The sequence below is a fragment of the Equus quagga genome, chromosome 2 (genome assembly GCF_021613505.1).
Source record: "Equus quagga isolate Etosha38 chromosome 2, UCLA_HA_Equagga_1.0, whole genome shotgun sequence".
Lineage (NCBI taxonomy): Eukaryota > Metazoa > Chordata > Mammalia > Perissodactyla > Equidae > Equus > Equus quagga.
Window position 1 is genome coordinate 12,549,146 of NC_060268.1, and position 27,034 is coordinate 12,576,179.

General features: G+C 39.1%; 1 protein-coding gene across 2 annotated transcripts in view; it reads left to right on the forward strand.

Moving 5' to 3' along the window:
• Positions 1-27,034, forward strand: part of SLC25A21 (solute carrier family 25 member 21) — a 440,909-nt gene that overhangs the window by 308,339 nt on the left and 105,536 nt on the right. For both annotated transcript variants that reach the window (XM_046655398.1, XM_046655397.1), the window contains one exon: positions 8,040-8,123. In XM_046655398.1, the coding sequence (XP_046511354.1) occupies positions 8,040-8,123 (84 nt within the window). The remainder of the gene's footprint in view (positions 1-8,039; positions 8,124-27,034) is intronic.

Sequence of the window (27,034 nt, forward strand, 5' to 3'; positions counted from 1 at the left end):
GATTCATTTTACAATGTCAAATTTTACACAGATTCTAAATACTGAAAATCCCATATGTCTTATAATTGTGTAAGATGTACGGAACTAGACGTAGTTCATCATGATAATCAGGGACACCTAGGTAAATGTTTTTGTAACAAAATTTGTGGTTGGCAGAATGATGAACCATTTGTAGGATATTTAAGTGTACTGTTAAAGTGTGAATTGTAAAATGTACAGTCACAGAATATCAGACCTTAAATCTCCTTGGCTTGTGAAAGGAGACTGCAATTAGATGTGTCTAGGATCACAGGAAATTACTTAAAGTATAATCAGGCTATCTGGGTTGATCTGATATTTCAGAGAGATAGTATTTTTGAGGCTCTGTTCAAAAACGTGTTCAAAATTACACGGCACAGAAGATTTCCCGTGCTTTTGTGGCCTTGCCAAGATGTTGTTGCCTTATCTGTAGTAATTATCTAGGCTGACTGAGTACTCCAGGTTACATATTTCTTCAAATTATAAGCTGTTTTATAATAACATAGAGAAATGTATTGGTCTTCTTTGAAATATCTTAAAAGCTAAGCCGAAGCATAGCCCAGCCCACGTAGACTTAATAAAGACATTCAGACTTTAAACAGGCAGGGACATCTTCATTTTTACCAGGTATAGGTTTCTATTTCTGTTATAAAGAGATTCTCCTAGGGAAATGACTGGGCAACAATCAGGAAAAGTATCGTTCTTTTCCCTGAATTTTTAGAATAATTTGATAAGCAGCCAAATATGTGCAAGTACAGCTTTTGAATTTCTGTCAGTGATCGCTGCTCCGGCAGAGCCAGCCTCATGCCCCTTGCGGATTTGTTAGCATTATTTCAGGGTGTTAATTGATGCCAGGCCCAGTCTGTGAACCCAGCAAGCAAAGGCAATGCTGAAATCACAGATGAGCCAAGTTCCTAGAGTCTCTACTTAACGCTTGTATTCGGCCTTATTTTATAATTAATTATGAACATCTCCCTGACCCCCATGTCTTTGTTCCGCTCTAGAGGGCAAGATCTGTGGTTCATTCGTCTTTGGGTCCCCAGAGCTCTTAACCTTGCCCCTAGTGCAGATGGGGATTGAGGAAATGTTGAGACAGAAATCTGTGTCTAGAATTGTAAACCACCCCCTTCCGACGTGATCAGAGGGCTCCTGTGCTCACCATGGCTGAGGCAATGTCATGTGGATAGCTGTTCTACTCAATCTGAAGTAAAACAAAATACCCACAGCCTTACTTTTTTCAAAAAGTTAGCATTCACAATCACCAGGTACTTCAAACTGGAACAATAAAGCTATGGACACAGAGAAATTTTAGAAGGAAATCTTTCTCCCCAGCACTTGCTAAAGAAAACTGTCAGAATCTTCTCCTAAATCAACAGCCTCATCTCCCCACCATCTGATGTGGTCTGTCTGTGGGTTGACACGTGCAGAGGCCCCATTCCCCCTCAGTTCAGGGATTAGCTTTGCATGCGAAGAGGGTATTTCTTCTCTTGGGGCAACCTCAGTGGAAGGTGACTTTTCAGAGTACAGGAAACAAATATACACGGTGGGAATTTTTCTAACGATGTGACTTCTAGGGCCTTTTCCCAAAGTTTATAAGGTGGGTGTGTACGCCTAAATTTCGAAGCCTCAGACGTGTCTTTGCATGCTCAGTCTGACTTTATCGTGCTCAACCAACCAGTAAGAAAGCAAACATACTCTGTAGGAGCAACATCTTATTTCAGTAAGATAGGCTAATTACAGTGAATTAAAATCTTTATTTAATCTTCCTACAGTTATCCTTTTAATGTGTTCTGTAATTGCTAACCTTTAGTCTGTTAATCTCTGATTCATTAGTGGGCTTCTCAAGTGTTTATTAAGGAGCACGTGTAACATTCTGGTAATTACTAATAATCTTTGTTCATAGCACATTTACAAAGATCTCTGCGGGGAGTTTCATTCAGTTCATCACCACTTACTGTCAGAGTACAGTTTTTATTAGCAGTCTCCCACTCTTATAAAATACAGAATTTGGGGCTTTACAGAACAAAAGGAAATGTCTCTTCTGTCTTACGGCTAACAAACTCAAATATTAAGCCTGTGTGTTGCTGTCCCGTCAAAATCAAAGTGTCTAATGTCTACTGTCCCATTTTACTGCTGAGGAGAAAGGTAAAGTGGGAATAAAGGACGAATCTTCCCAGGTTATACTATTTATTGGGGCCACACTGGAATCGTAACTGGTGGCTCCTAGTCTGTATCTCAATTCCCCAATGTGCCTCCCCTCCTTTAACACAAAGGTGTAATTTTTGTCATCTAGTGCATTATGGTAGCATAAACTCCACTCAGGAAAAAAGGTACCACATAGGGCTGTCTTTGGCGGTAAAGGTACCGTGCATCCCCACTTGAAACCAACCTAAACCTTCCTTCGTCCTCCTTGGTAGCTGATATCCCTTTAACGGGGACAAGTTCTGAGAGACAGCATATCAAATTAAAAGCCATAATAAGGGTAAATAATTGATGTGAATACTTTTCTGAGAGCAAGGTTGAATAGAGGAAGGGAAGAGAGAACACAAGAATACTATTGAACTGGAAAATGATCTGGACATGATGCTAGAAATCAACTCCACCTATCTCACTGCTTCACTTAGCTTTAGTGGCAGAGCCAAAGGGATGGCTTGGAATGGCTTTTGCCTCCCCTCCCAAATCTCCATCAGTTCCCTACCCTACCCTAAAGCACCACCAATAATCACGTGATCTAACCAACAAACAGAGTGTGTGCTATGCAAATATAGCTTCAGGACAAATCTCATCACCTACCCCAATCTGATTCTTTGCAACTCACTTGCTGCCCTTCATATAAGTATATAAGTTGTATATACATATGCACACATATATAGATGTATCTGTGTATGTGTGTATGTCCCGAAGCTTCCACTCCCCAGAATAGACTCTATCAGCTATCAGTAATTTTTAAGAAGATGATAGAAGTAAAATTACTTTGGAGATAAAAGAACTGCATGAATTTGAGGTTTGGGAAGTCTCAAACAACTTCATCTGCCAGCTTTTAAGGCAGCAAAGCCATTTTGTTTCTTATAGACGTATCCTCCTCCAGGCCGTATCTTAAGAGGGGCGCAGACAAGCTGAATGTCTTAAGTGGCCTAATTGTGCTGAGAATCAACAACAGACTAATTTAAAATTTAGTGTCACTGACTTGGCACACAATCAGGTCAGTGGGAAAAGCTTCAGTCTTGGTTCTTGACGAGTTCAGAGAAAAATATTTTAGTGAGTGAGAACATTCTTTGGCTTTCAAAAATATGCTTGTGCATTTGTTTGTGAACTCTGAGCAGCCCTTCTGGCCCTACTGGTTACCATAGTGTCTCGCTTCATGTCGACCTGAGGCAGGTGGTAGGGCTCTTCCTTCCCACTTGTAGGCGTGTGCAGTCCTATGTTCCCGGGCACCATGGCAGAGGGGATTGCTGGCTCCTGGGCAATGGAACGTAAGGTTTGAGCCACACTCACCCCCTTATGTTTCACTCTGACTAGATGTCAGGCACTGGATAGTTCTCAATTGTTACCCCATTGTCCAATTTGCCAGTTTGGCAGCAAGTTCCATTCTAATAAAAGAGGTTACTCAGATGGAGATTCCAGATGTGTCTAAGCTGCTTTATTACAACAAGGGAAAGGTCCAACCTTTTCTTCTAAATACAATCAGGAGTAGTATGGCTTTGCCTTTGTAATTTTACAAAAAGTTGTGTTACGTAACTGGAAAATTGTCTCCTCGAGCATAGAGAGCATTTGCTAGCACAGAATGCTGCTTGGAAAATGCCGACGTAAAGATTCAATCCAAGAGAGAAACCTTTTAAGTTGCTGAAATGTAGTGGAGAGGAAAAAGGAAATTGCTGTTTTACATGATTGACCAAAGTGCACTATAATTATATTGACTTGAAACAGATTCCTTAGAAGAGCTGATAACTCTGTGATCAGAATAAGTCGTGTGTATTGGAACTGAATGCTGCATGTACTTTCTCTGCAAAGTGTGGACACGCCAGATGTGAGATGCGCAGTAGAAGAGACAACTGTACCTGCCTTAGCCTCTCTCTTGGGGCCTCCGGCCACTTTAGCAGAGTAAGGAAAGGTGGGGAGGCTTTACCAAGCATGCCTATCCTTTGCCATCCCTGTACAAAACAGCTTCTAGACTCTCCTCATGTAATGTCATTTTGATGTTGCTGCGCCTGTTTGTAATTAACACAGCGTCGCTCATCAGACAGTCAGCTTCTAAATGGAACACTCCTCGAGAATTCCACTGACTGTCCTTTTTGCCCGTTCTAAAGTGTGTGGGTAAAGTTTAATCACGGATATTTAGCCCAAAGATATCCTTCCCGTTTTCTCTCTTCCCTCCAATATCTCTGCATAGTACTATTTTCTATCAGTCACAGTCCACCCGTAAATAGGAGATCATCTCCAATGAGAGTGACACTGGTGCTCCTTCAGTGCCAGTAAAACTGGCTGGCTGACATCTGATACTCCCAAGCACTATACCTAAACATTATTACTTGCATACGGTAATCATCTATTTGTGCACCTCCTTCACCTTACTACAAGCTTCTAAAGGGCAGGATTATGTCTTATTTCTTTGTAAGCCCCCAAATAGTGGAGTACCTAATACACAGTAAGTGTTCAAGAACTCTTATTAACTGAATGAATAGCAGATTAGAAATATTATCTGTTAGATTCTGAAAAAAGAAAGAAATTGCAACAAGTGAGTAAAGTGCCTAGACTTCCAATAGCCAGATTAGATAACTAGTTAAGTGTGAAATGGCTGTACTCTGTATTCATCTTTGCATAAGCTGACGGAAGACCCGCCTGGGTGTTGCCGGAGCATGCAGACGTTATAGACAAAGGTGACGTCTCTAACCCCAGCAGTAACAGAGGGGCTAAGGTCGGTTTTCTAAACATTGGGATTTTCTAGATATTCAGCTGAGGAGCAGAAAAAAGTCAAATGTCTATATTAGGCTTTGACTTTATCACGCAAATACTGTCCTCTAACCTGCTCAGGCCCGCGCCCACCCTGAGCAGCTGCATGCTGCCAGCCGAGTGCCAGAGCATCTGTCGCGAGGGAAAAGCCAAACAGGTTGCTATGATGGGGATCTTTTCCCTGGCTTCTCTTGAAATGACGACCTTCCCTCATGGCCTTTGTTTCTCTCATTTTCCCACCTAGAATGCTTCCTTCTAGCTGACTTTTTTTGCCTCTCTGAATCCTGTGAGAACCAGCTAAATCCCTTCTCCTTCCTGAAATCCTTGCGGACCCCCGCAGAAAGCAGTAATTGCTCCGCCAATGAACACCTGGGCCACTTGGTACCGAAGCTGCTTGACATTTTGGATATTTTTTCTTGTATTGTTAATTATTTTTTCTCATTTCTTTATTTATTGTGCTTCTTGAGAGTGGAGATAATGCCCTGTGTTTTTGTAAAACTTGTAGCATCTTATTTCTTCTGGCAAAAATTTTTAAAATACTTGGTAATTGGGGAGAAAACATCTAGAAAGGAATTTGATGGAGGAAATGAACTTAATGAAAATTATCACAGATATTATGAAAAAAATCTATGAGCATGTAATACTTTTATAATAGATAAAACTGTTTTAAATAATTTTCTTAAAAATTTTCTGAAATGGGGCCAGCCCAGTGGCGCAGCGGTTAAGTGCGCACATTCCGCTTTGGCGGCCCAGGGGTTCACTGGTTCCGATCCTGTGTGCGGACATAGCACCGCTTGGTAAGCCATGCTGTGGTAGGCGTCCCACATATAAAGTAGAGGAAGATGGGCACGGATGTTAGCTCAGGGCCAGTCTTCCTCAGCAAAAAGAGGAGGATTGGCAGCAGATGTTAGCTCAGGGCTGATCTTCCTCAAAAAAAATAAGTAAATAAATAAATAAATAATTTTTTTCTGAACCATTGAAGAGTCTTGGATTTCCTAACTAGACATAAGAAAATGTTTCATACTCAGCAATAAATATAGGTTGCAAATATGCAAATGCAGAGATGGAAATTTCTTTCTTCCACTGGAATCAAAGTCATAGTTTGGAAATCGCTATGTTCCAGAGCTGTTTGTTGTATAGACCTCCATATACTTCTCCCATTGTATGATTTTGTGTTTAGTATTGATTCATTTGTATCCAGGGTACCCAGTTATTTCATCTACATGCAGTAGTCCTGAAACACCGAACATGGTCTGTCTACCTGACCATCAAATCTCATTCTTGATTCTCTATAAACCGCTTACTGAGTCTCTGGGCCAGTAGTTAGACACAGACCAAGTGCACCTCTGGATCCAGAGCAGTTTAAATCAGCTAACTCTACTGGTCCGTGATCTTCTGATAGGCTCCAGGCAATTTAAATGTAAGACATATAGTTCTTGTCCAGAAGCTCACCTTCTAAAAATGATCCTGCTAAGTAAGGTGTGAGTTTGACAAGCAAAACCATTATGAAGATGAATATTTAGGACATTTTAAACTTTGGCATTAGTAGATCTGGAACTGTGGAATATTACTTGCTGGGTTGAAGAGGATCAAGAGGGAGTCGTGTTGAAAGTATCATAAAAAAGTTATTTAAAGAGAAAAAGGACCATCCAAGAAGCTCACTCCTTCATTCCATTTCCGTTGCCTTCATTCATATTCTGCGTTATGTTCTTCACCCAGACTATCGATTACCCTCGTGGTTGCTCTGCCCTCCCTACTCCCATTCTAAGCCACCCAGTCAGGCAAGAAATATCTTTTTAGAGATTTGTCCATGCCAGGCACTCTGCTGGAAGGCTCAACTCCCTCATCTTAGAGCAGATACTGTCCTGCACAGTCACCCTCGGCAACTTTCCTCTTTACAAAATCAAATGTAATCCAGCCTCACTTTCCAGTCTTATCATATGCTCATTCTGTTCATATTCCCAACTGCTTCAGTCAAAGCAAAATATTCACTCTTTTCTGTGATATATGTGTTAGTTTCCAGCATAACTCCCTAGGACCTAGAACTATAAAATATATCATTCTTAGAGGTAGAAATTGTGTTCCTATCATAAATCCAACAATCTGAGAAAAGCATCTTAAAGTACACCGTATTAGAGGTGCTTTTGAAAAGTTCTTTTAAAAAATCCTTGGTAAAATTGTGGGGGGAAGAGCAGAAGAGAGAAGGGCCTTAACTCAGAATTAGGACAAGGAAGTTAAACACAAGGAGTAGGCAGGCTAAAGAAACCAGAAAATGGAGAACAGCGGGGAAATGAGAGTGCCGGTCATAAATCTCTAGAAACAAACCTCAGGGCAAAATACAAAATAAAAAGTTCAGACTCTCATACTGGAAACGCCCACATTTTGAAGGTTAGAGTTCTGAGATGCCCAAAAAGAATTTAGCTCTCTAAAATGGGACACATTTTTATTGAGAACCAACTATATGCAAAGCACTGTGCTTCTTTGAAGATCCAGGTAGCCTGAACTACCCCTAATGACAGACTCTGTTCCATCTCGAAGCAGCGATGGTAAACCGTACAGCTAATACAGCACAGGCTCTTGTCTGCCAGAGCGAATCCCAAATCCACAATCAGGATCAAAGTTAGGCCATATCAGCTGCTGTATCGTTAACCTTTGTATTAAATTACCATCAAGAAGCACTAATTAAGATAAGAAATAGAGCTACATATTTCTTTCATATGCATCTTCAGATTTCTGAATTATACATTAAAACAATCTATGACATCTGTGTATGCTTTTCACAAAAGAAAAAAGCATAAATGCCTCAGGGTGCATCTGCCTGGCTAAGAAACAGATGAAAAAACCTCTTTCTACAGTTTCTATTAAAGTACAAAGAAATATCGTAATTTTAAAGGCTACGAAAGAAGGTAAAGGTTATAGAAGGCAAACAAATCAATAAAATCTTTAGCAAGTACAAGAATATTTCAGATTAATCTGAAAAGGCTGAGTTTCCTAAGACTTTGAAAAATGAGAAAAGCCATTTGGCAAAATCCTTAACTGGGATTTTTTTGTTTGTTTGATTTTGTTTCTAGGTTCCAGATTCAGAGATGTGCAACTGATCCAAACAGTTATAAAAGCCTAGGGGACAGCTTTCGGGTGATTTTCCGAACAGAAGGGTATGTATGTTTCTTCAAATATAGACTCTGTGTTGATATAGACATTTTAATGTATTTCTACATAACATGTTTTCTCATTTTGAATGGCTTATTTTCCTAGTCTTATTAGGGAAAAAATACTTAAAAAGGTGCCGTTCTACTTTTTTGTGTTTTTTCCTATAGTATGATTAAAAACTAAATATGTATACAATGGAAACTACCACAAGAAGGATATTAATAATCAGTTTAATGACTACAGGACAATGTATAATTTGTGCCACTAAGACTTCTTAAAGTTTTCATAACTGAGGCTATCTGAATATAATAGTTCTTTATTTTGATGCTTTTATAATGCCCAAATGTGTTCCTTGTTTGTATAGTGGTTTATGAATATTCAATCAAAACAGATCTATGTCAAAAATTGATGCGTCAAATTCATTATCCCAGGTATTAGATGATCAAAGGAATAGAATATTTCGGTTACATAGATAAAATTGTCTGTGACATATAGATTCAATTAGACTCTCTCCAGCATAATTTTCCAAAGGTTTCGATTTGCTTTTGGAAGCGATTTTCATAAAAGAATTGGTTGAAAATAATAATTATTCAAAACTGGTAACAGTAATAATAGTAACTAGTACATATTTAGCCTCTACTGTGTACTGGGAAATCTCATAACTGCAAGGCAGGTATTATTAGGCTCCATTCCAGTTGGACAGATGAAGAAACCAAGACTCAGAAAAGTTAGTAACTCTCACATATCTGATAAGTAGTGGAGCTGGGACTCAAATTCAGGGCTGCTTGACCCCAAAGCCCGTGTTCCTAACCTCTGTGGATCACTACCTCTGTTAGCAGATTATACTCTGGATACTATTCTGCTAACTGTTTATTTCACTTAAAATATATCATTGATATCTTTCCATGGCAGTATAGTCTTTTTAACAACAGCATAGTATTTTTTTCCCTACATGCTGCAATTTATTAAATTAATCCTTTTGATGGACCATTAGGTTGTTTCCAGATTTTCACTATAATAAACAACAGAGCAATAAATATTCTTGTACTATTTTTGCATTGTGTGCGTATATATATATATTTCTATAAAATAAGCTCCTAGGTTTGTACTTACAGGATCAAATGATATGTACATTTTAAATCATAGATGTTGCCAAATTATCTTCCAAAAAGTATGTACCAATTTTATGCCTTAGTATGTGAGAGTTCTCCTTTCTCCACACCTTTTCAAACACTGAGCCTTATCAAGCATTATTTGGTATATCTGTCACTCACATGCATCTGCTGTTTATAATCTCATAATTGAAAAGTAAAACTGTCTTAATAGTATGCCTTTGATTGTAACTGGCATTGAGCATGCTTTTATATCATTGTGTCATTTCTTTTATGAATTCCTTATTTGTGTGCATTGCCCATTTCTCTTAGATTTTTTTTTATTGATTTGTAGGAGCTCAGTATGTATTATAGGTATTAATCCTTTGACTATTACATAGGTTGCAAATATTTTTCCTAACTTGTCATTTGTCTTGCAACCTTCAGAATTTTATGATTTTTGAAGATTGTGATTTGATGATTATGTCTATCTTTTCCCTTTTGATATCTACCCTTGATGTCACATTAAAAAAGAAAGACATGCTCTAACGCCAAGATTATAAACATTTTCTTCTAGCACTTTTTACATTTAAATCTTTAATCCATCTGATAATTTTTTTAATGTGCAGTGTGGTATATAGGAATTAACTTTCTTTTTCAAATGGTTAGTCAGTTTTCCAAACACCACTTGTTGAAAAATCCATCCTTTACTCACTAATTGGAAATGCTAGCTTTTGTATATATCAAACTTCTGCATACACATCATCTAAATTTTCCATTCTGTTCCTCCATTTCCTATTCTGTTTCATTAATTCATCTATGCCAGTATCATACTGTTTTAATTATTTTATCTTTAGAGTATTTGGGGAATATGTAAAAATAGGCCCTGCAGTATAAAGTCTAAACTCCTTATCATGGTTTACAGAGCCCTTCCCAGCATGGCCCTCTCTTCTTCTCCAGGCTCATTCCCCATACACACATCTGCTCTAGGAATAGCAAATGTTTGCAGTTTGCTGATCTCTCACACCCTCATGGCTTTGCATGCTAGTCCCTATTCCTGGAGGACTCAACCTCCTATTCCACCCAAGAAACTACCCATCTTCATTCCAGGGTGCCCTCAACTTTCACCCTCCCTGACCATCTTTTCTCTACCACGTGCTTTCTTTCCCAGTCTTTCTTTCTTTACATACGTGTGCTATATAAAATATAGCATGCAGGGGCCGGCCCGGTGGCGCAGCGGTTAAGTTCGCACGTTCCGCTTCTCGGCGGCCCGGGGTTTGCCGGTTCGGATCCCGGGTGCGGACATGGCACTGCTTGGCAGCCATGCTGTGGTAGGCGTCCCACGTATAAACTAGAGGAAGATGGGCACGGATGTTAGCTCAGAGCCAGGCTTCCTCAGCAAAAAGAGGAGGACTGGCAGTAGTTAGCTGAGGGCTAATCTTCCTCCAAAAAAACCAAACAAACAAACAAACAAAAAATATAGCATGCAGCACCCTGAGTTACTGTGCTCATTTTCTGTCCGTCTCCTCTCTCCCACCCCAAGAGTATATTTTCCTAAGGGCCACGTTGCTTTTAGCTCTGTATTCCCAATACTGGGTTTGGCTCCGAGTAGAGATACACAGTAAATGCATGCTGAACAAATGAATGAAAGTCATCTCAGCGACATCGTAATGATGCAAAATGAAACAGAGATGGTAATTCTTGCTATAGACCACCCCCTCTAAACTTGTGATGATGATCACGATGTCTGATTAAATATTTTGAGGTTGCCTAGTGACATAGGATCAACAAATTCTTGCTATTACTCTGGAGATGTGATACCTAAGTGCTATACATTGATAATATACCTGCATTTACGACAGCTGGGATCAAAATCATGTTCCTTTTTTCAAAATTTATATAAAGTTAAAGACATCATAGTGTATTTTAGAGTTAATAAAAGTGTCCTTTTCCAGTAAAACAGTAGTGTCAGCATTGCCAAGTTCTGTAAGCTGTAACAGATACCTCTGAATTGGATGTGGGAGTTCCTTAGCCGGGCTCTTCATTTCATGTGTGTTTTAGGAAGAATTTGATGTTTCTGCTTTGATATCAAGTAATATAACAAACATACAGTATGTGTGGTCCTTGCATAGTAAAATTGGCCTTTTGCTAGACTGTATGTATAATTGCTTCTAGAGCAAATTGACATTCTTTCTGTAATGCCTTTAGATCTGGACATGTTGTTAGCCAAAAGCCAGAGAGCTCTAGTCTTAGAGAAGGAAATATTTGTAAAAATACAAAAGAAAAGACTGCCTGTTATTTTTGATACCGAACAAGAGCATTGCACAGCCTTAGGTTAAAAAAAAGAAGAAAGGAAACCTTTTAACACATGCTGTGTTGAATCTTTTTTTCCTAGTAAAAGCAGTTCCTTTTGATTTTCTTATTTAGCTTTTAGAATACACTCTGCTTTCAAAAATGTTTTTCTCGTTCGGGGGCATAGAGGCCAGCTTGGTCTGTGGCCTCTGGGAAGATAGCTCTAGTCAATTTAACTGTTAGCATAATTAGAATTCATCTCTGCTGGGTTTTCCCATCTCTTCTAGTTAAAGGTTTTAAAAGCTAGTCCTTTTCTGTTGTTAAAACATTAAAGTCCGTTAATACACTTAGAATGTGCGCAGATCTCCCATTTCCCGGCTCTGAGAGAGTGAAGTGGTACTCATCACCAGTCTGAAGAGACGCGATTCCCCACCTCCCTGCCCAGAATTCACATTTCCAAGCGATAATAGCTCAATCGCATGGGTCCAGATCCCTTTACTGTTTCTAAGATTCTTTTTCTTCTTAAAAGCATAGATACGTTGTGCTTTTATTAAAGACAGTTTTTCAACCCAGCTTTACAGAGGTGAAATTAAGTTAAAAAAAAAAAAGAAAAGGCCTTCCAAATTCTAAGGATTTCTATTGTATGGAGTTATCCTATTTAGTTAGCTTTTTACCAGAGAAGCCATCACTGTTTTCTTTAACGGAGAAGAGAGAAAACAGAGGGAAGAAATTTGTCGCTGTTGAGAGTCCCTCCATCGTTTTTCCATTACACGATATCACCTTTCACTAAACACCAAATTTTGTTATTTATTGAATGAAAAGAAGACAATGTGGAAGTAGTGGCTATAAACCCTTAATTTTAAAATAGCTATTCTAAAACCGTTGGTATTCCTACCCTCAAATCACACAGCAATTTAAAGCAGCTTTTATCTCATCCTTCAAGTACAGTATGAAAGCTCTAAGAGACCCGTGTATGTTCAGTCAACCAAATCTTGTCAATTCTGAGGCAGCACCACAAACCTCTGACAACTCAAGACTCTTAATCCAGACGTTGCCCCATCCCTTGCAGACAACTTTGTATCTGTGATAAGTTCATGGTTTTCCGTCAGTCGGCTTTCATTCTGCATGTTTCTTAGTTTTCTTATGAGAAAAATTCTTGGGCATTGGTTTGCCCAAGGCAAATAACTAGGAAACAACTAGGTCAGATTAAACTTAGTTTCAAATGAGAAACATGTTGATTGCTGGTGCCTTCAGAAATATGGTATTCTTCAGAAAGTATTACTGTAGAAAATATGTGGTTGCATTTGGGGGGCATTTGAACTGTGTTTTGTTTTGTGATTTGTTTTCTGTAACCACTGATGCTGCCCCAAGTATCATCTTACAATCAGACCACTTGGTGATTATAATATTTTCTAGTTAAATGACATTTAAGGCCTCGTTTTATGAGCTCCAGCATAATTGGCTAATTTGGTAAACTCCAGATGTGTGAGATAATGTGCCACTCGTTTAAGTGCCTTTCAGACGGCATAAATGGCACAGCCCCAGGGGGTATAATCACTCCCTCTTGTTTTCATTAAGAAGGGGAATGAGTGGCTTGTGACACAGACAAAGGAAGTAGGGCGTCTACAACTCAAAAGCAACAACAACCCAGTAAGATTTGGACATTTTCTTTTTACACGTGAAGTTACTCCAAGATCTTTGGCTTAATTTGGTGTCTTAGTGGGTCTACTTTTTGAAAAGTGGTTTACATAATCTAACATGAAAAGACCTCTGGAAAGAGAAAGACTTGCCCCTATAGAAAACCCCAGAGTATAGCAGTCTCTGGAAACTGTCCCTCACTCTCACGTGGAAGTGAGGGGCAGCATTGTGTTTGAAGAGACAATGGAGAAGCTAATTCTTCCCACAGTCAGGAATCTTAGTTATCTGAGCAATCAGCATCCTCACCACCTGAACTCAAGTTCTGACTTCACAAGGCCCTGTAGTTGCTGCTGCTTTTTCTCTTCTCTCGACCCCCTTAATCATCCAGCAGAAACCAACTCATCCACCCGGGATTGCCAAGCTGGAGTGGGGCAGGTGGTTCTTGGCATCACTGTTCCCTGGATCCTGGGGCTGGTCGCCTTTATCTGACTGTCAGTCCAGTGGAGTTCACATACAGCTGAGTCGTGGTTCACTGTGGACTCACTGCCATTACCCAATGCAGAGTTTTCACTCAGATTAATTACAGACTGTACCCCAGAGCCCTAAGCAGATAATCCACAGTGCAAGTCACTTGTGTGTTGATCACTGGGTATTGACTGGGTTTGCAAGCCTGGTTTGCCCAAGTGAATTCATTCTTTGGCGGGTGCCAGATATGCACCATGACTTCTCATGCCTTGATACCTTCTCTCCTTTCCTTTTTATTTTACCAAAGAGGCCCTTCCTAGTACCCACTGGACCTCCCTTGAGTGCTCCCTTGTTTTGTTTTGTTTCCATCTTTATTGAGATATAATTGACATATAACATTGTGTAAGCTGAAGATGTATGACGTGATGATTTGATACACATATATATTGAGAAATGATTACCACAATAAGGTTAGTTAAACACCTCCATCACCTCACATAATTACCATTTTTTTGTGTATAGTGAGAACATTTAAGATCTACTCTCCTAACACCTTTCAAGTATATGATACAGTATTGTTAACTCTAGTCACCATGCTGTCCCTTACATCCCTGCTCCTTTGTTTTCATGCGATGAGGAGAGGGGAAGGAGAAAATCCCAGCTGCTCTTGCTTCCACACTACAGAGGTGCAGCCCTGGCCTGCCCAGGGTTCTTAATGATGACACAGGTGTCCTCTTTAGCTAGGACAAAAAGAGAAACCAGAAAAAAAATAACACAGCAGGTGGGGGTTTGGAGAATAAACTATGGCAGATCTATCTGGCAGGTGTTACCAATGGTGGACCCACATCCAGAATATGGCACCCAGTAGACTGAAGTTGTTTTCTTCTTCCAAGTCTTCTCCTGTTTTGGAAAGAAAGAAAAGAGATGATCTCAATTCAGGCATGGGCCTACTATTATTCTTCTCGAATGATCTGTGTTCTTTTTAAAAATGGTTTATCATGCTTTAGTACAGCATACTCACAAATTTTCAGTAATAAAATATATGTCATACTTTTCACAAAAAGCTTATGCTATGTTGCTAACAAACTTTAAACTCTGATTATTTAGCAAGTCAAGGTTGAAAATGAAAGGATGAAGGGTAAAGAGAAAGAATACTGAAGAAGAATAAACAGTAGCTTATTTCAATATTAAAAAAAAAAAACAGGTAATTGAGCCATGAATACATTATTTGGCATTTCTGTTTTACCAGATTATTTTACACCACTGCTAAGGCGAATAGTTGTTAATTTAAGCTGTATTCAGTTGTAAAGTAGTCTTTACAATCAGGGAGTGGATAATGAATTTTCATAGTGCTCAGATAGCAGCATCCTAAGTGCTTGATGTCCCAGAGTTCTGTTTCCTTTTCTAAATCAGAGGTCTTTTGTTCTGCCCACAGAGTGACCTTTAGAATGGTTTCAGCTCCTCGATCTCCCTCCTGTCATCACCACAGATTGCTAGCTGACAGTCACAGTCCAGCTCCCCCAGCCTCTCACTAACGATGCTTTCTGACTTACTGACTGGCCTTTGGCAAGGATTTAACTGTTGCCAAAGAGTAAGTGAAAACGTTTGCAGTGATGTCAGCCCGTCAGCAAGGCCTGATTAAGAGACCAAACACAGCCTCTCTCAGCATGCAGTGCTGACAAGAAGGAAAGGAGGACCAGTTGTTTGGGTGGAAGTAATTGTCTTTTGGGAAGGTTGGTGTCTCAATCCAGAGCCTGACCAGATATTCCTATGTTTTATAGAGTGTTAATGGGAGCTGAGGGGATTCCGTAGTCAATGGGAGATGTCCCATTGGAAATATTTTTAAGTCTTTATTTTAACTTATTCTGGATTTCTGATGGGCTAGAAGCATAGTCACCTTGGGGAAAAAAATATGTCTTTACCAAAAACAAAATCCTTTTTCTAGTGGTTATTAAACTGAACATTTTCATATAAGAATGACAAAGAAAATCTCCTAGAAATTCTTCTACCTCTGTCTGATTCTCTTATTGTAGAAAATAACTTAGATGTGATTTGATGTAGACAAAGTTAAAGAAGTTAATATTTTTACCTTCATCATTGATTTCATCTGGTGTCTCTGATTTTGTGGAATTACATCATTCAATATACTATCTTTTTGGTAGGAAGTCTTTTGTCCCTGGCTATATGCAAATTTGATCTCATTTTATTTTCCTTGGGAAGAAAAAGATCACATAAGAAATTTATAAGCATTGGCGAGATACGTACAGATGTGCATACACATACACACATACATGTATTTAAACTCTAATTAGATTGCTTATAGTTTAGATTGCTCTATTTTCTCTGTAAATCCCATGAGTCAAATGCCATTGGAGAATCCATGTGTGTTAATTATGATCAGCTTCCACCCAATTCCTGCTTAGGAATCCGTTTAGTCACCTAATTACGTTGCTCTTAACATCGGTCTATGACTTTTTTGTCTGGTCTCATGACTTCAGATTTGCCTTTCCTCCAGGTCCTTCAGGTAGTTTGAAACTGGAGGAAAGGAGAAAATTCAGACACTATTTCTATAACAGTGATTATATTCTAAACTGTCGTAACCATTTTGGCCCTTTACCATTTGTGAATTGTGTCCACATGTATTACCTCACTTCTTGCTCACAGGAATGCTGACAGGTAGGAAGGTGGGGAGGATGATCTCTAGTTTTCTGGACAGGAAACTGATAGAATGTTAAGGGACCTGCCCATCATCCCACAGCTGGTATTTGTTGGGGTGGAGATTCATCCAAGGTCTTCCGAATCCTGTATCATGCTCCCTGCTCTGTCAATAACAGTAGTGGTACTAGTAATAATAGAAGCAACACCTCAGACTTACACTGTTCCCGTTATGGGTTCAGAGCATTGTCACATGTCTCATCTCGCTTGGCTGAACAACACCTGGGGAAGGTAGAGAAGAGACAGTGTAGTTGGTTACATTCTGCAAATCAGAAAACTTCAACAGAAAGGAGTTTAATGAGATTCCCAGAACAATAGATTGGATCCCAAGATCAGCACTCAAAGAATACAAAGATCTAATTTTTTTTTTTAGTGACATCTTGGACAAATTAAATTGGACTATAAATGTACTCTGAAGTGTGGCACCATCATCCCGTGAGACCAAGATAGAGGCACATGATCCTTAGGACAGAGCCCTCTCCAAAGGGAAGTTACAGGGTGCAGTTTAAGGTTAAGGCTTAGTGCATGAGCTTAACTCAGTTATTTGACCTGTCAGTGCCTTTGGCTAACTCAACTTGAGTATTGGGTAATAACCAGGAAAACCTCATGAAACACGAGATAAGGCATTTAACCAAAGTTCCTTGGATGAATTGTGAGAAGGGGTGAAAATCATCATATGATTGCATTATATGTTGAAATATGTGGTCACCAAAACCTAGAACAGATGCCGGCCCTATGCAGTGGCCTCGTTCTCCTGCTGATAAACACTGTGTTCATAGTTCTCCTTGTCTGCCCACAGAGAACTCATAGGAAAACAAAGCCCTGGGTACCAGGAAATCTAATGTAGACAGTCTCAGCGGTAACAAAAAATGAGATAGTGTGAGATGAGCTTTGGAAACTCTTAAAGAGAGTTTGTAAGTTTGTGTTAGACGAATGAATTTTTTTTTATTTCTTTACATAAAGCCCTTCCTAAATTAGAAGAATCAAGACCCAAAATGAGAGAAAAGGACACACTCTGGTGTCATTACCATTTTGTATCCTGTAAGTTTTCAGTGAACAAGTCAAAGCATTTCAAAAGTCAAATAATGAAATTCCCAGAAGTTGGCACTGTTTATAAAAGAAGCAAAATTAAAAGGATGTTGCAATGTAATCCATTAAGCGATAGGACATGCCAGTAACTACAGATCTGACTTCATGTGTAAAATAAAATATGTGTTAATAACAAAAATGTTTCTTAACCTCTTGTTCACTCCTTAATCCCCATAATCTGGCTTCTGTCTATACCCATGTTTGCAAACTGCTCTCTCAGAAGCCACCACAAACCTCCCATCCTTTTCCATAGAATCTGAGACATTGAAGATTGTAAGATGTGCCTTTATTTTATATACCGTTAGAAAGAAAAAATGCTGACAATTAAACTCCTTGGAATGGTTTAACAATAGATATGGGTGTTCAGGGAGAAGGAGAAATTTTGAATGACATTCTAGTTTGGGGCATGGATGACTGGTGATGGCCAAATTATATCACTTGCACATTCAGAAATTTTTCATGATTTCCCATTGATCCCTGTGGTAAACCACCACCAAGATGGCCCCAAGTATCTCTGCCTCCTTGTATTTATGCCTTTATATAATCCCCTCCTTTGAGATGGACTAGGCTTGCTGACTCTCTTCCAATGAAGAGAATATGGCAGAAGTGATAAGATGTTATTTTTGAGATTAGTATATCAAAGACTGGTTTCCATCTTGGTGGCCTTTTCTTAATCTCCTTGCTCTTTTGGTTTCTTGCTTCTCCATTGATTTGAAGTAAGCTGCCCTACAGAGAAGCCCATGTGGCAAGGAACTGAAGGTAGCTCTGGCCAATAGCCAATGAGGAACTGAGGCCCTCAGTCCAACAACAACTTGGAAGGCACTGAATCCTACCAACAACGACATGAGTGACCTTGGAAGTAAATCTTCTACCAGTCAAGCCTTCAAATAAGACCTCAGGCCCAGCTGACAGTTTGACTGCAATCTCATGAGAGATCTGGAGTCAGGGGCACATGCTAAGCCATGCCCAGGTTCATGACCCATATAAATTGTGTGATAATAACATGTTGCCACCAAGTGTTTGGGAAATTTGTTACACAGAAGTGGTTAACTAATATAATTCACAAAAGCAAATCTGAAACCCTTGACATATTTATTTGGGACCCTACATTTCTAGTTCAAATCTTTCAAGCTTTACCCTACCTAGGGTCATCACATGCATCTTTATTTTCAGGCCTTTCTGGATCAATTATGGCTTCTCAAAACAATTTTTCTGTGCTTTTTCTTATGCACATGCACATTCATCAGCCAAGAATGATATTTTCTCTTTGTCCAGCTATGGAAATTCTGTTCATCCATAAATACCCAACTGATATACTACCTTCTCTTTGGTGCTTTCTTTCATTATCCAAAATGGAAATAATTTTCTCCATCTGTTCTCTTACAGCACTTTCTTCCTCCATGCCATGACTCATTTCTCTTTGGAGTCAGAGAGACCTGGATTAAAATCCCACATATAAATTTTGGGACCTTGGGCAAATTACTTAACCTCATTGTATTCCGTTTCTTCATTTGTAACACAAAGTTAATAGTACCTTGTAGAGGAGGAAGACATTTCCTCTACCCTCTCTGGGTTCGTCTGGCCAGAGAATGAATTAAATTCACATGAGACAGAATAATAGGAGAAAATTAAAGAAAGCTTTATAACATGTATACATGGGAGAGGCTCAGGCAAGCTGAGCAACTCACCAAAATGGCTGAAGCCACCACCTTAAATATCATATTCAGCTAAAGACAAAGGAGGATGTTGGGGGTGGAGGGAGTCAGTTACAGGAGGTTACCAGACAAGCACAATAAACAGGAATAAGATTATTATGCAGATTTAAGTCCGTGCATTCTGTATTGATAGGAGTTTCTAGAGATAAGGTCATCCCCCTTCTTCCTGGTACAAAGAGGGGGGACAGCTGGAGATTTCCCTTACAAATGTAAATGTTTCTTAACAAAGGGTAAGCAAGTTCCACTCCTCAGAGCCTCGTTTCCAGTCCCAGTTTATTAAAAGTAACCAGCCCCAAATAATCTTCCTGCCAAAGAGACATATCTTGGGGTGGCCAATGCCAGTCCCTCACAACCTACTTTACTGTATTGCTATCACTCAGTGTAATACATGGTATATAAATATACACACAATAGTTGTTAGCTAGTCCCATTATTAGTACCTTATATTGTAGCTAATTATTTGTAACTATTTAGAATTATTTAAATATGTGGAACTGATGAAATCACCTTTGGGGTTCCTAAAGTATATCACACAGTTCTTTGTGTATAATCATCACCCAATTTATGTTTATTGAATTTAATTGAATGATTGCTGGTTTCATATATTCAGCTATTCTGGCCACATTAATATAGAAAATAAATATAGTCAAATAAAAAAAATACGAAGAAAAATTTATTATTCCCATGATATCATTAAGAACAAGAATCTTAAGATGATAATTTGTCTCTATCTCCAGAAAAATAGCATTTTTGTAACAGTCTCTGAAAGGCAGTAGAAGACTGTTAATAGGCACGCGGGTGTCTAAAGGAGGGGTGGGATTTGGCGTGTAGCCTTTAGATTCAGAGGACCTACTGTTGGCAAGTGTTGCTGGGTGGTATTGGGGGGCGGTGTTTAGTTAGGGAAACTGGAAGGGCTGATGATGATCCAAGAGAGGGGCAAACAGTCCACGCCCATTGCTTAGAACGTGTCTGTCTTCACTACTGTACTTACGACACTGCCTGCCAAGGGTTTAATAGGCACAGGGACCCAAAACAGTATAAATAAAAACCAAATATTCTAGTCAATAAGAAGATGAAAGAAGGTAAAAGCAAAAGAGTGTTTAAAACAGAATCAGAGGCAAATCAAGAGTTAGAATTTTAAAAGACTATATTAACAGACTTCTGGTTCCAGCAGCCACAGAGTAGCTTTTATCAGAACAACCCTCCTGCTGAAAACAACTGTAAACGTTGGACAGAATACACAAACTACTTTCTGAAAGCATGAGAGAGCCACCAGAGCAGGCAGAAATTGCAAAGGGCTACGAAACCCAAAAGAAGGAAACCCTCCTCAGTGAGGTCCACATTCACCCAGCCTCTTTCCCTGAAAGCTTTGCCAAGTCTTGTGAAGAAGGTGGGAGGAAGGAGTTGAGACCAAGTCTTAGTTGGAGAGGAGTTGGAGGTTGGCGTTCAGAACTACCAAATGGCCAGGACAGAAGGAGCAAAAATCTCAGAGAGGAGGGAAACTGAAGAGAAGTGAACCCACAGATCTACATGCAATTGACTCTTGAGATATTTGCCAACTCCTAAGCTGTGTGTGAGCATGAAGAAACTCCAAGAAACCCAGCAAAAAAAACCCCCAAAAACCCAGAAGTTGAGGAGCTATAGAGATGCACAGAAATTCCGGCAGCCCCATGATGCTGAGGAGACAAAGGTTGGAGCTCAAGCCCAGCCAGGTGGAAGACTTGGAGAAACACTCCAAGTTTTCAGCTGAGACCCAGAATGTCCACTCCCAAGAGTAAGGGCTCTGCTCTAGAAATCAGGGCTAAACTTAAACACATTGTCCCTAACAAAGCCTACATCCAACCCTCAGCAAGATGAAGGCAACCTGCTGTGCTTCATCTGTTTGCTCAGAGAAAATGTATGCCTCTTTGAAGGAAGGTACCATCATCCCCAGGCTCTTTGATCTTTCCATGCACAATGTCCTGCGTTCAATAAAAAATTATGGGGACTACAGGAAAAAAAGACCAGACAACAGATATCAAGAGAAAGGGACAATAAGTGATTTAAATTTTGTAATTATCAGATGGGGATATTTTAATTATTTTGTTGTGGTAAAATATACATAACATGAAATTCACCATTTTGACCATGCGTAAGTGTACAGTTCAGTGGCAGTAAGTACGTTCACTTTGTTGTGGATCTGTGACCACCATCCAGCTCCAGAATTTTTTCACCTTCCCAAATTGAACTCTGTACTCATTAAACAATAACTCCCCATTCCTCCCTCTCCCTGGCCTGTGACAACCACCATTCTACTCTCTGTGTCTATGAATTTGACTACTCTAGGTGCTTCATGTAAGTGGAATCATACAGTATTTGTCTTTTTTGTGACTGGGTTATTTCACTTAGCATAATTTCTTCAAATTTCATCCATGCCGTAGTATGTCAGAATTTCCTTCCTTTTAAGGCTGAATAATATCCCATTGTATGTACATACCACATTTTGTTTATCCATTCATATGTCAATGGTCACTTGGGTTATTTTCACCTTTTGGCTATTGTGAACAATGCTGTATGAACATAGATGTACAAATATTTCTTCAAATCTCTACTTTCAATTCTTTGGGGTATATACACAGAAATGAAATTGCTGGATCATATGCTAATTCTATGTCTAACAGAGAGGGATTTTTTAAAAAAGGTCTAATAAATATGTTCAAGAAAGTAGAAGAAAAGATGGAGAATTTCACCAGAGATCTGAAATCTGTTTAAAAAAAAGAACTTAAATGTAAATCTTGAAAAATACTATAACTGAAAATAAGAATTCAATAGGTGCATTTTCCACCCACATGTTATATTGTCAGCATGTAACTTGTTAATTGTTTTGTAAGTTCTTAAATATTAGGGACTATGTTTTATCCTGCTAGTTTGCAGTAGTAGCTACTCAGTATTGTAATTAGTTGATTAAGGACAGGAATAGTAATAATAATAATACACATATTTTTGATGAGAGATATCATAAAATTTTTAAAAACTCGCTTTAAGCAACTAAAATAGTAATAATTGACCAGGTGCCAGGCACTTTACTAAGTACTTCACATGCATTAACTCAGTTCTCACACAGCCTGTGGGAGAGGGACCGTCATTCTTCCTGTTCTATCGATGAGTCAACGAAGGACAAAAAGTTTATGTAACTTGTCTAATGTTCCATAGGAATTTGAAGCAAGGTGATCTGGCTCCAGATCTTTACTTCTACATTATTTAAGAAGGAATACTTTTCTAAGAAACATATTGTTTAGCTTTGGCTGACTGGCTGGTTGCAAATTTTAGAAAATAAATGGAAAATTGAGAAACCAAATTGCTTGGTGACATGTGTTAGGGCACTAAAGTCTTCTTGTACTGTGACCTTTATGTTTTTTCAGATGTTCCTCTGGACAATGGGGCACTACTTAATATATTTTGGCAAGAGCTTTATTATGCGTGTTTGACATATAAGAAATGCCACCACTATGAACAGAATGTCCTGTCTTTCTCCTTAAACTCCAAATTGCTCAGGGCCACGAGATACAAACCACGGGTTTAAAGTTGACACTGTCAATTTCCTCCTTTCGTGTTTGTGAATCTCATTTTCAGGATGCTGACCTTTTACCTTTTCTGCATCCCTGTCTTCTCTCCTTCCTCTACCCATCATCTGTCTTCAATGTTTAATCTTTCCGCCACACCTTCTCAGAACATGATGGCTTTTGATGGCATAGCTCTTCTCCAGTGATGGGACATTCCTTGGGGAAATCCATTTTCTTTCAGCCTTGGCAGGGAAGATCACACGTTGTTACGTCGAACAAAAGGAGTATTCATCAGGACCTTCAGATGCCCAATGCTTTTGCCTTCAGCTCTCTTCTCCTCGAACTCTTTGTTCACAGGTTACACTTCTGTGTGCACCACATCCTATTTTAATCTCTTATTTTGGACCCTCCAATATAAAAGACTCTTTCTTTCTTTCTTTCTTTCTAGAAAAAAAAAAAGAGCTACTCATTTCAGACAGAATCAAAGTGAAAAAAAAAACAGCTCCTTTTGTGATATTGGACAATCACATTATTAAGTATTCCTTGATTTGTCTCTGTTATGAGACCCAATTCCCTAAATTTTACAAAGCTTTTGATATAGGAGAAGAAGGGCAAACAGCCGATTATTTATGTCTTTTCTATATTTATGCTGTTTCTTTACCAGCCTTAGAAGAACGGTTATAACTCAGCAAGCAAACAGTATTTGGTGGCTACCCACATGTACATGGCCCTCTGTTCCACAGCACACAGAATACATAAAAATGACACAATTTTCGCCTTCTAAAAGCTTAATTCTGCAATGAAATGACTATATATGAGCAAAAGTTATTGTTTCAGTCACGTGATTCTATTAGCCTTTGTGGAAAAATCCTTCCGAAAACAACTGCAAAAATGGTCGAGGTCTGACCAGTTGGAAAATAGATCGGCATTTTGAGTACCTCCATAGCGCTTCACATTTCTTATGTAACCTTCTCAATCACAGGAAAGAAAACCCACAAAAGCTATGAAGGGACTTTCCAGACAGAAGTAAACTGTCCCCATAGGAAATAAAAATCTTCAAAGTGTCCCTTTCATTGAACTTGTTTCTTTTCCTGCGACAAATGGACACATCACACATAAAATTTAATTGAGACACACTAAACTAAGAGTCTGGCTTACCTGAACAGGAGAGGTGACAGCATTCCATCAAAGGGACAGCAAGGCTCTAACAACACATTGACTACTTTATATCTCAGCATATTGAACTTCTAATCACCATCGACTATTGGGACCCTCATTTATTTAGGATTTCAACAGCCTCCCGTTAAACTCTGCTGTGTGATTCTATTTTACATTTCTTTTCCCCTCTGTTTGTTTTAATTTAAGAGCCAGTATGCATATTGACAATTCTTTGAGAGCAAAAGTAAAACCGCCAGGAGTGTATCTGTTTATTGAGGACTGACAGCTTTATAGCTGACATAAAAATAATCTAATGTTTATTGGGGCAAATGTTTGGACTGAGGATTAAGTGAAACTACTGAATAGAGAAAATCTTTTCATCCTATTCAGACTTTTCAAATAAGGTTTGGGATCAAGTACATTAAAACTTTTTGTGTGGATTTCTTTAACGCTCTTTCCTTAATTTATCCCACTCCTCACTCCCCTCCACTTGGCTACCTCAAATTATGTTTTACAACGGGGGTTTTGAAGTAAGTAAAACCTTGAAAAGAAAGATGCTACTGTGCAGAGATTTGCTGCTACAGAATTTACATGGGCCATGCAAGCTTTCTAGATAACAGTAAAGCTAAGCCTAGACCACATTGCTCAGAATATAATGTGTCTTTTTCAATTGTTTCTTATAACTAATGGATAGTAAGAGCTCTTAAATTGTTTTTGTTTTTGTTTTTGTTATTTTTGGTCATTGCTGGTGGGGAAAGGGAGCAGAAATTGCTTTAAACTATTTTAAAACTGGCTTTAAACTGTTAAGGAGTTGTTTGTTTTCGGTTTCGCCTTTCGACAAGTATCAACAGCAGTAGATTGTTGTCTTTATTTTAAATGAGACATTTGAAAGTTTTAAAAAAATAAGCTATTCTTTCTATAAGTGGAAATAATGCCCATTTGGAAATAACCTATTGGATTAAAAATAATTCCTCAAGCTATTATTAGGTTAACAATGCTTGACTTTAGTTTTTTTTAACTTGATATTAGTTAAAATTACTACTAATATCTCTTTTCCTAGCATCTTTCCTCCAAAAAAAAAAAGAATTCAGTATTCATCTAACTCATCCCGGCGGTGTTCAGGATGAGTAAAGGTGGGCTCCTACTGCTCTTCCCTTACCACAGCCCACCCCCACCACTCTCCTGATCCTAGTCTGCATTGAGTAAAATAAATGGGAGAAAACATTAGGCAACTTGTTAAAGGTCGCTCAGTGGCTGCGGAGCTAGAAATGGAAACCAGGTTTCCTAGCCTAGTCCAGTGCCCCGAGGCAGTTAAGAAAAGTGCTTTGGCTCTTTCCCTTTGGAAGAACTGTGTACAGGTATCTCCTGACAAAACAGATATGTGAACACTGGAAGAGCTCAGTTTTCATTTTCATCACTGGAACTAAATGTCCCCGTGGATATCGGTAGGTTTGTGTGTGAGTGTGCTGCGTATCACACCTGCGAATAGATCAAAGAGAGTCTGGGAACGTCAGAATCTTGCAGCTGCTGAGAGGTAGTTTTTTCAAGGAGTCTTATACAAAATGTGCATCTAAAGCTACCTGGGAAGTAACCACCACGCAGTAGTGAGCCATTCAAAGGTCAGGATCCTATTGCGCCCATTTTGGTGTCCCTGGGACCCAACGTAGTGCCCGAATAATAGAAGGAATTCAATAAATGCTTGTTGAACTCAACTAAACTATATTAGAATTGTTAACTCTATTTAAAGATAGATTTGGTCCTTTTTAAAGAAAATAATACACTATTTTTTTTATTTACTAAGTTGGACACATAATTTATTTTTCAGTAGATCTAATTTATTCTTAATTCCTTTCTGCGTCATGTCCATGGTGGTGATGATTGCCTACATTTTAAAGTGTTACAATGTCTTGTCATGCAGAGATTGCTAGTAAATTGGTAGTTATGGTGTCTATGGAATTTTCATATTGTTCCCAGTGCATCCACTTGTTAGCTCTTCCTGAGAGCTGACTCAAAGGCTCGTGGGCCCTTCTTCTGATTTACATGGTGCAACACTTCACCCTCCTCATAAATGACGGAAGGCATACTTTCCCTTGATCAGACACCACAGTTGTTCTTTTTCATATTTCCCTTGACTCTGAGGCACTGGAACAACTCCTTGGCATTTAGGTTATTCTTGTTCTGAGGGGGTTATGTACATGCTGTGTTGCATATGCTGAATTCTGCTCCTCTTCCCCATGCCCTCCAAGTCAGTCTGCATGGACTGCCTATTAGTTTTCACGCACAGCTCGTGGTACTGCCATGGCTTTCTGACTCATGCTGTGAGTTTAGCTCCTGGTTCCTCGTCTGAGGTGGTGACAGGAATCTCAGCACGGCAAACAGCCAGCTACTTCTCTCTGTCCCGAGAAGGACTGACGGGCTTCATTAGGGCATGCGAGGCACACTGCACAGACACTTTGCAGATCCACACTGTCAGTCTCAGATCCACACCAGCCCCAGTCTTAGAAATAAAGTCTTCCTCAATCTTGGGCTCCTGAGATTGGAATTCCAGAGATAACAGGTAACATCCTGTAAATCCATCCTTCCTTTAGAACCAAAAGTAAAAACCTCAATCGACATGCTAAGTCTAAGTGATTCACATTTTATTTTACAATATCTTTAAGACATCTGGACCTTTGTTAGAATCTGTTGAGAAGCAGAATTGTGGTGCCAGGTATGCTACACTCTCGTCTCAAGAAACCGGGCTTCCGAAATTGACCTAAGCGAGCGCGTAGCACAGCAGAACTCTGCCCGAGCAAAGCGTGCTCAGAGGGGATTGGTTCACTCGTAACTTAAATTGACCAAACTGACCACTTTGTTTATGATCCTTAGGACTTAATCACAAAGTAAAAATCATTTTCTACGCTATATACCACTCAGCAGCATTTTAAAATCATGTTCTCATTTTGTTTTGTAAGAAAAGCAGTTTCCCCAAAAGTCCCTGTAACAAAAAAAGAGCAATTTAAATCTATTAATTTTTTTTATTGTCTCTGTAAGGTTATTATAATAAGCTGCCGTCATATAGTGTGGCCTCAGAGTTCCCTCATTTCCCCTTGGTTCATAAAGTCGTAATAAATAAAGTTTTCACCAGAATTGTATAATGGCCTCCAATAATATAAGCATGGTGTATGGTAAAAACTAAGCACAGTAAATGCATAAATTCATCTTGTGGGTA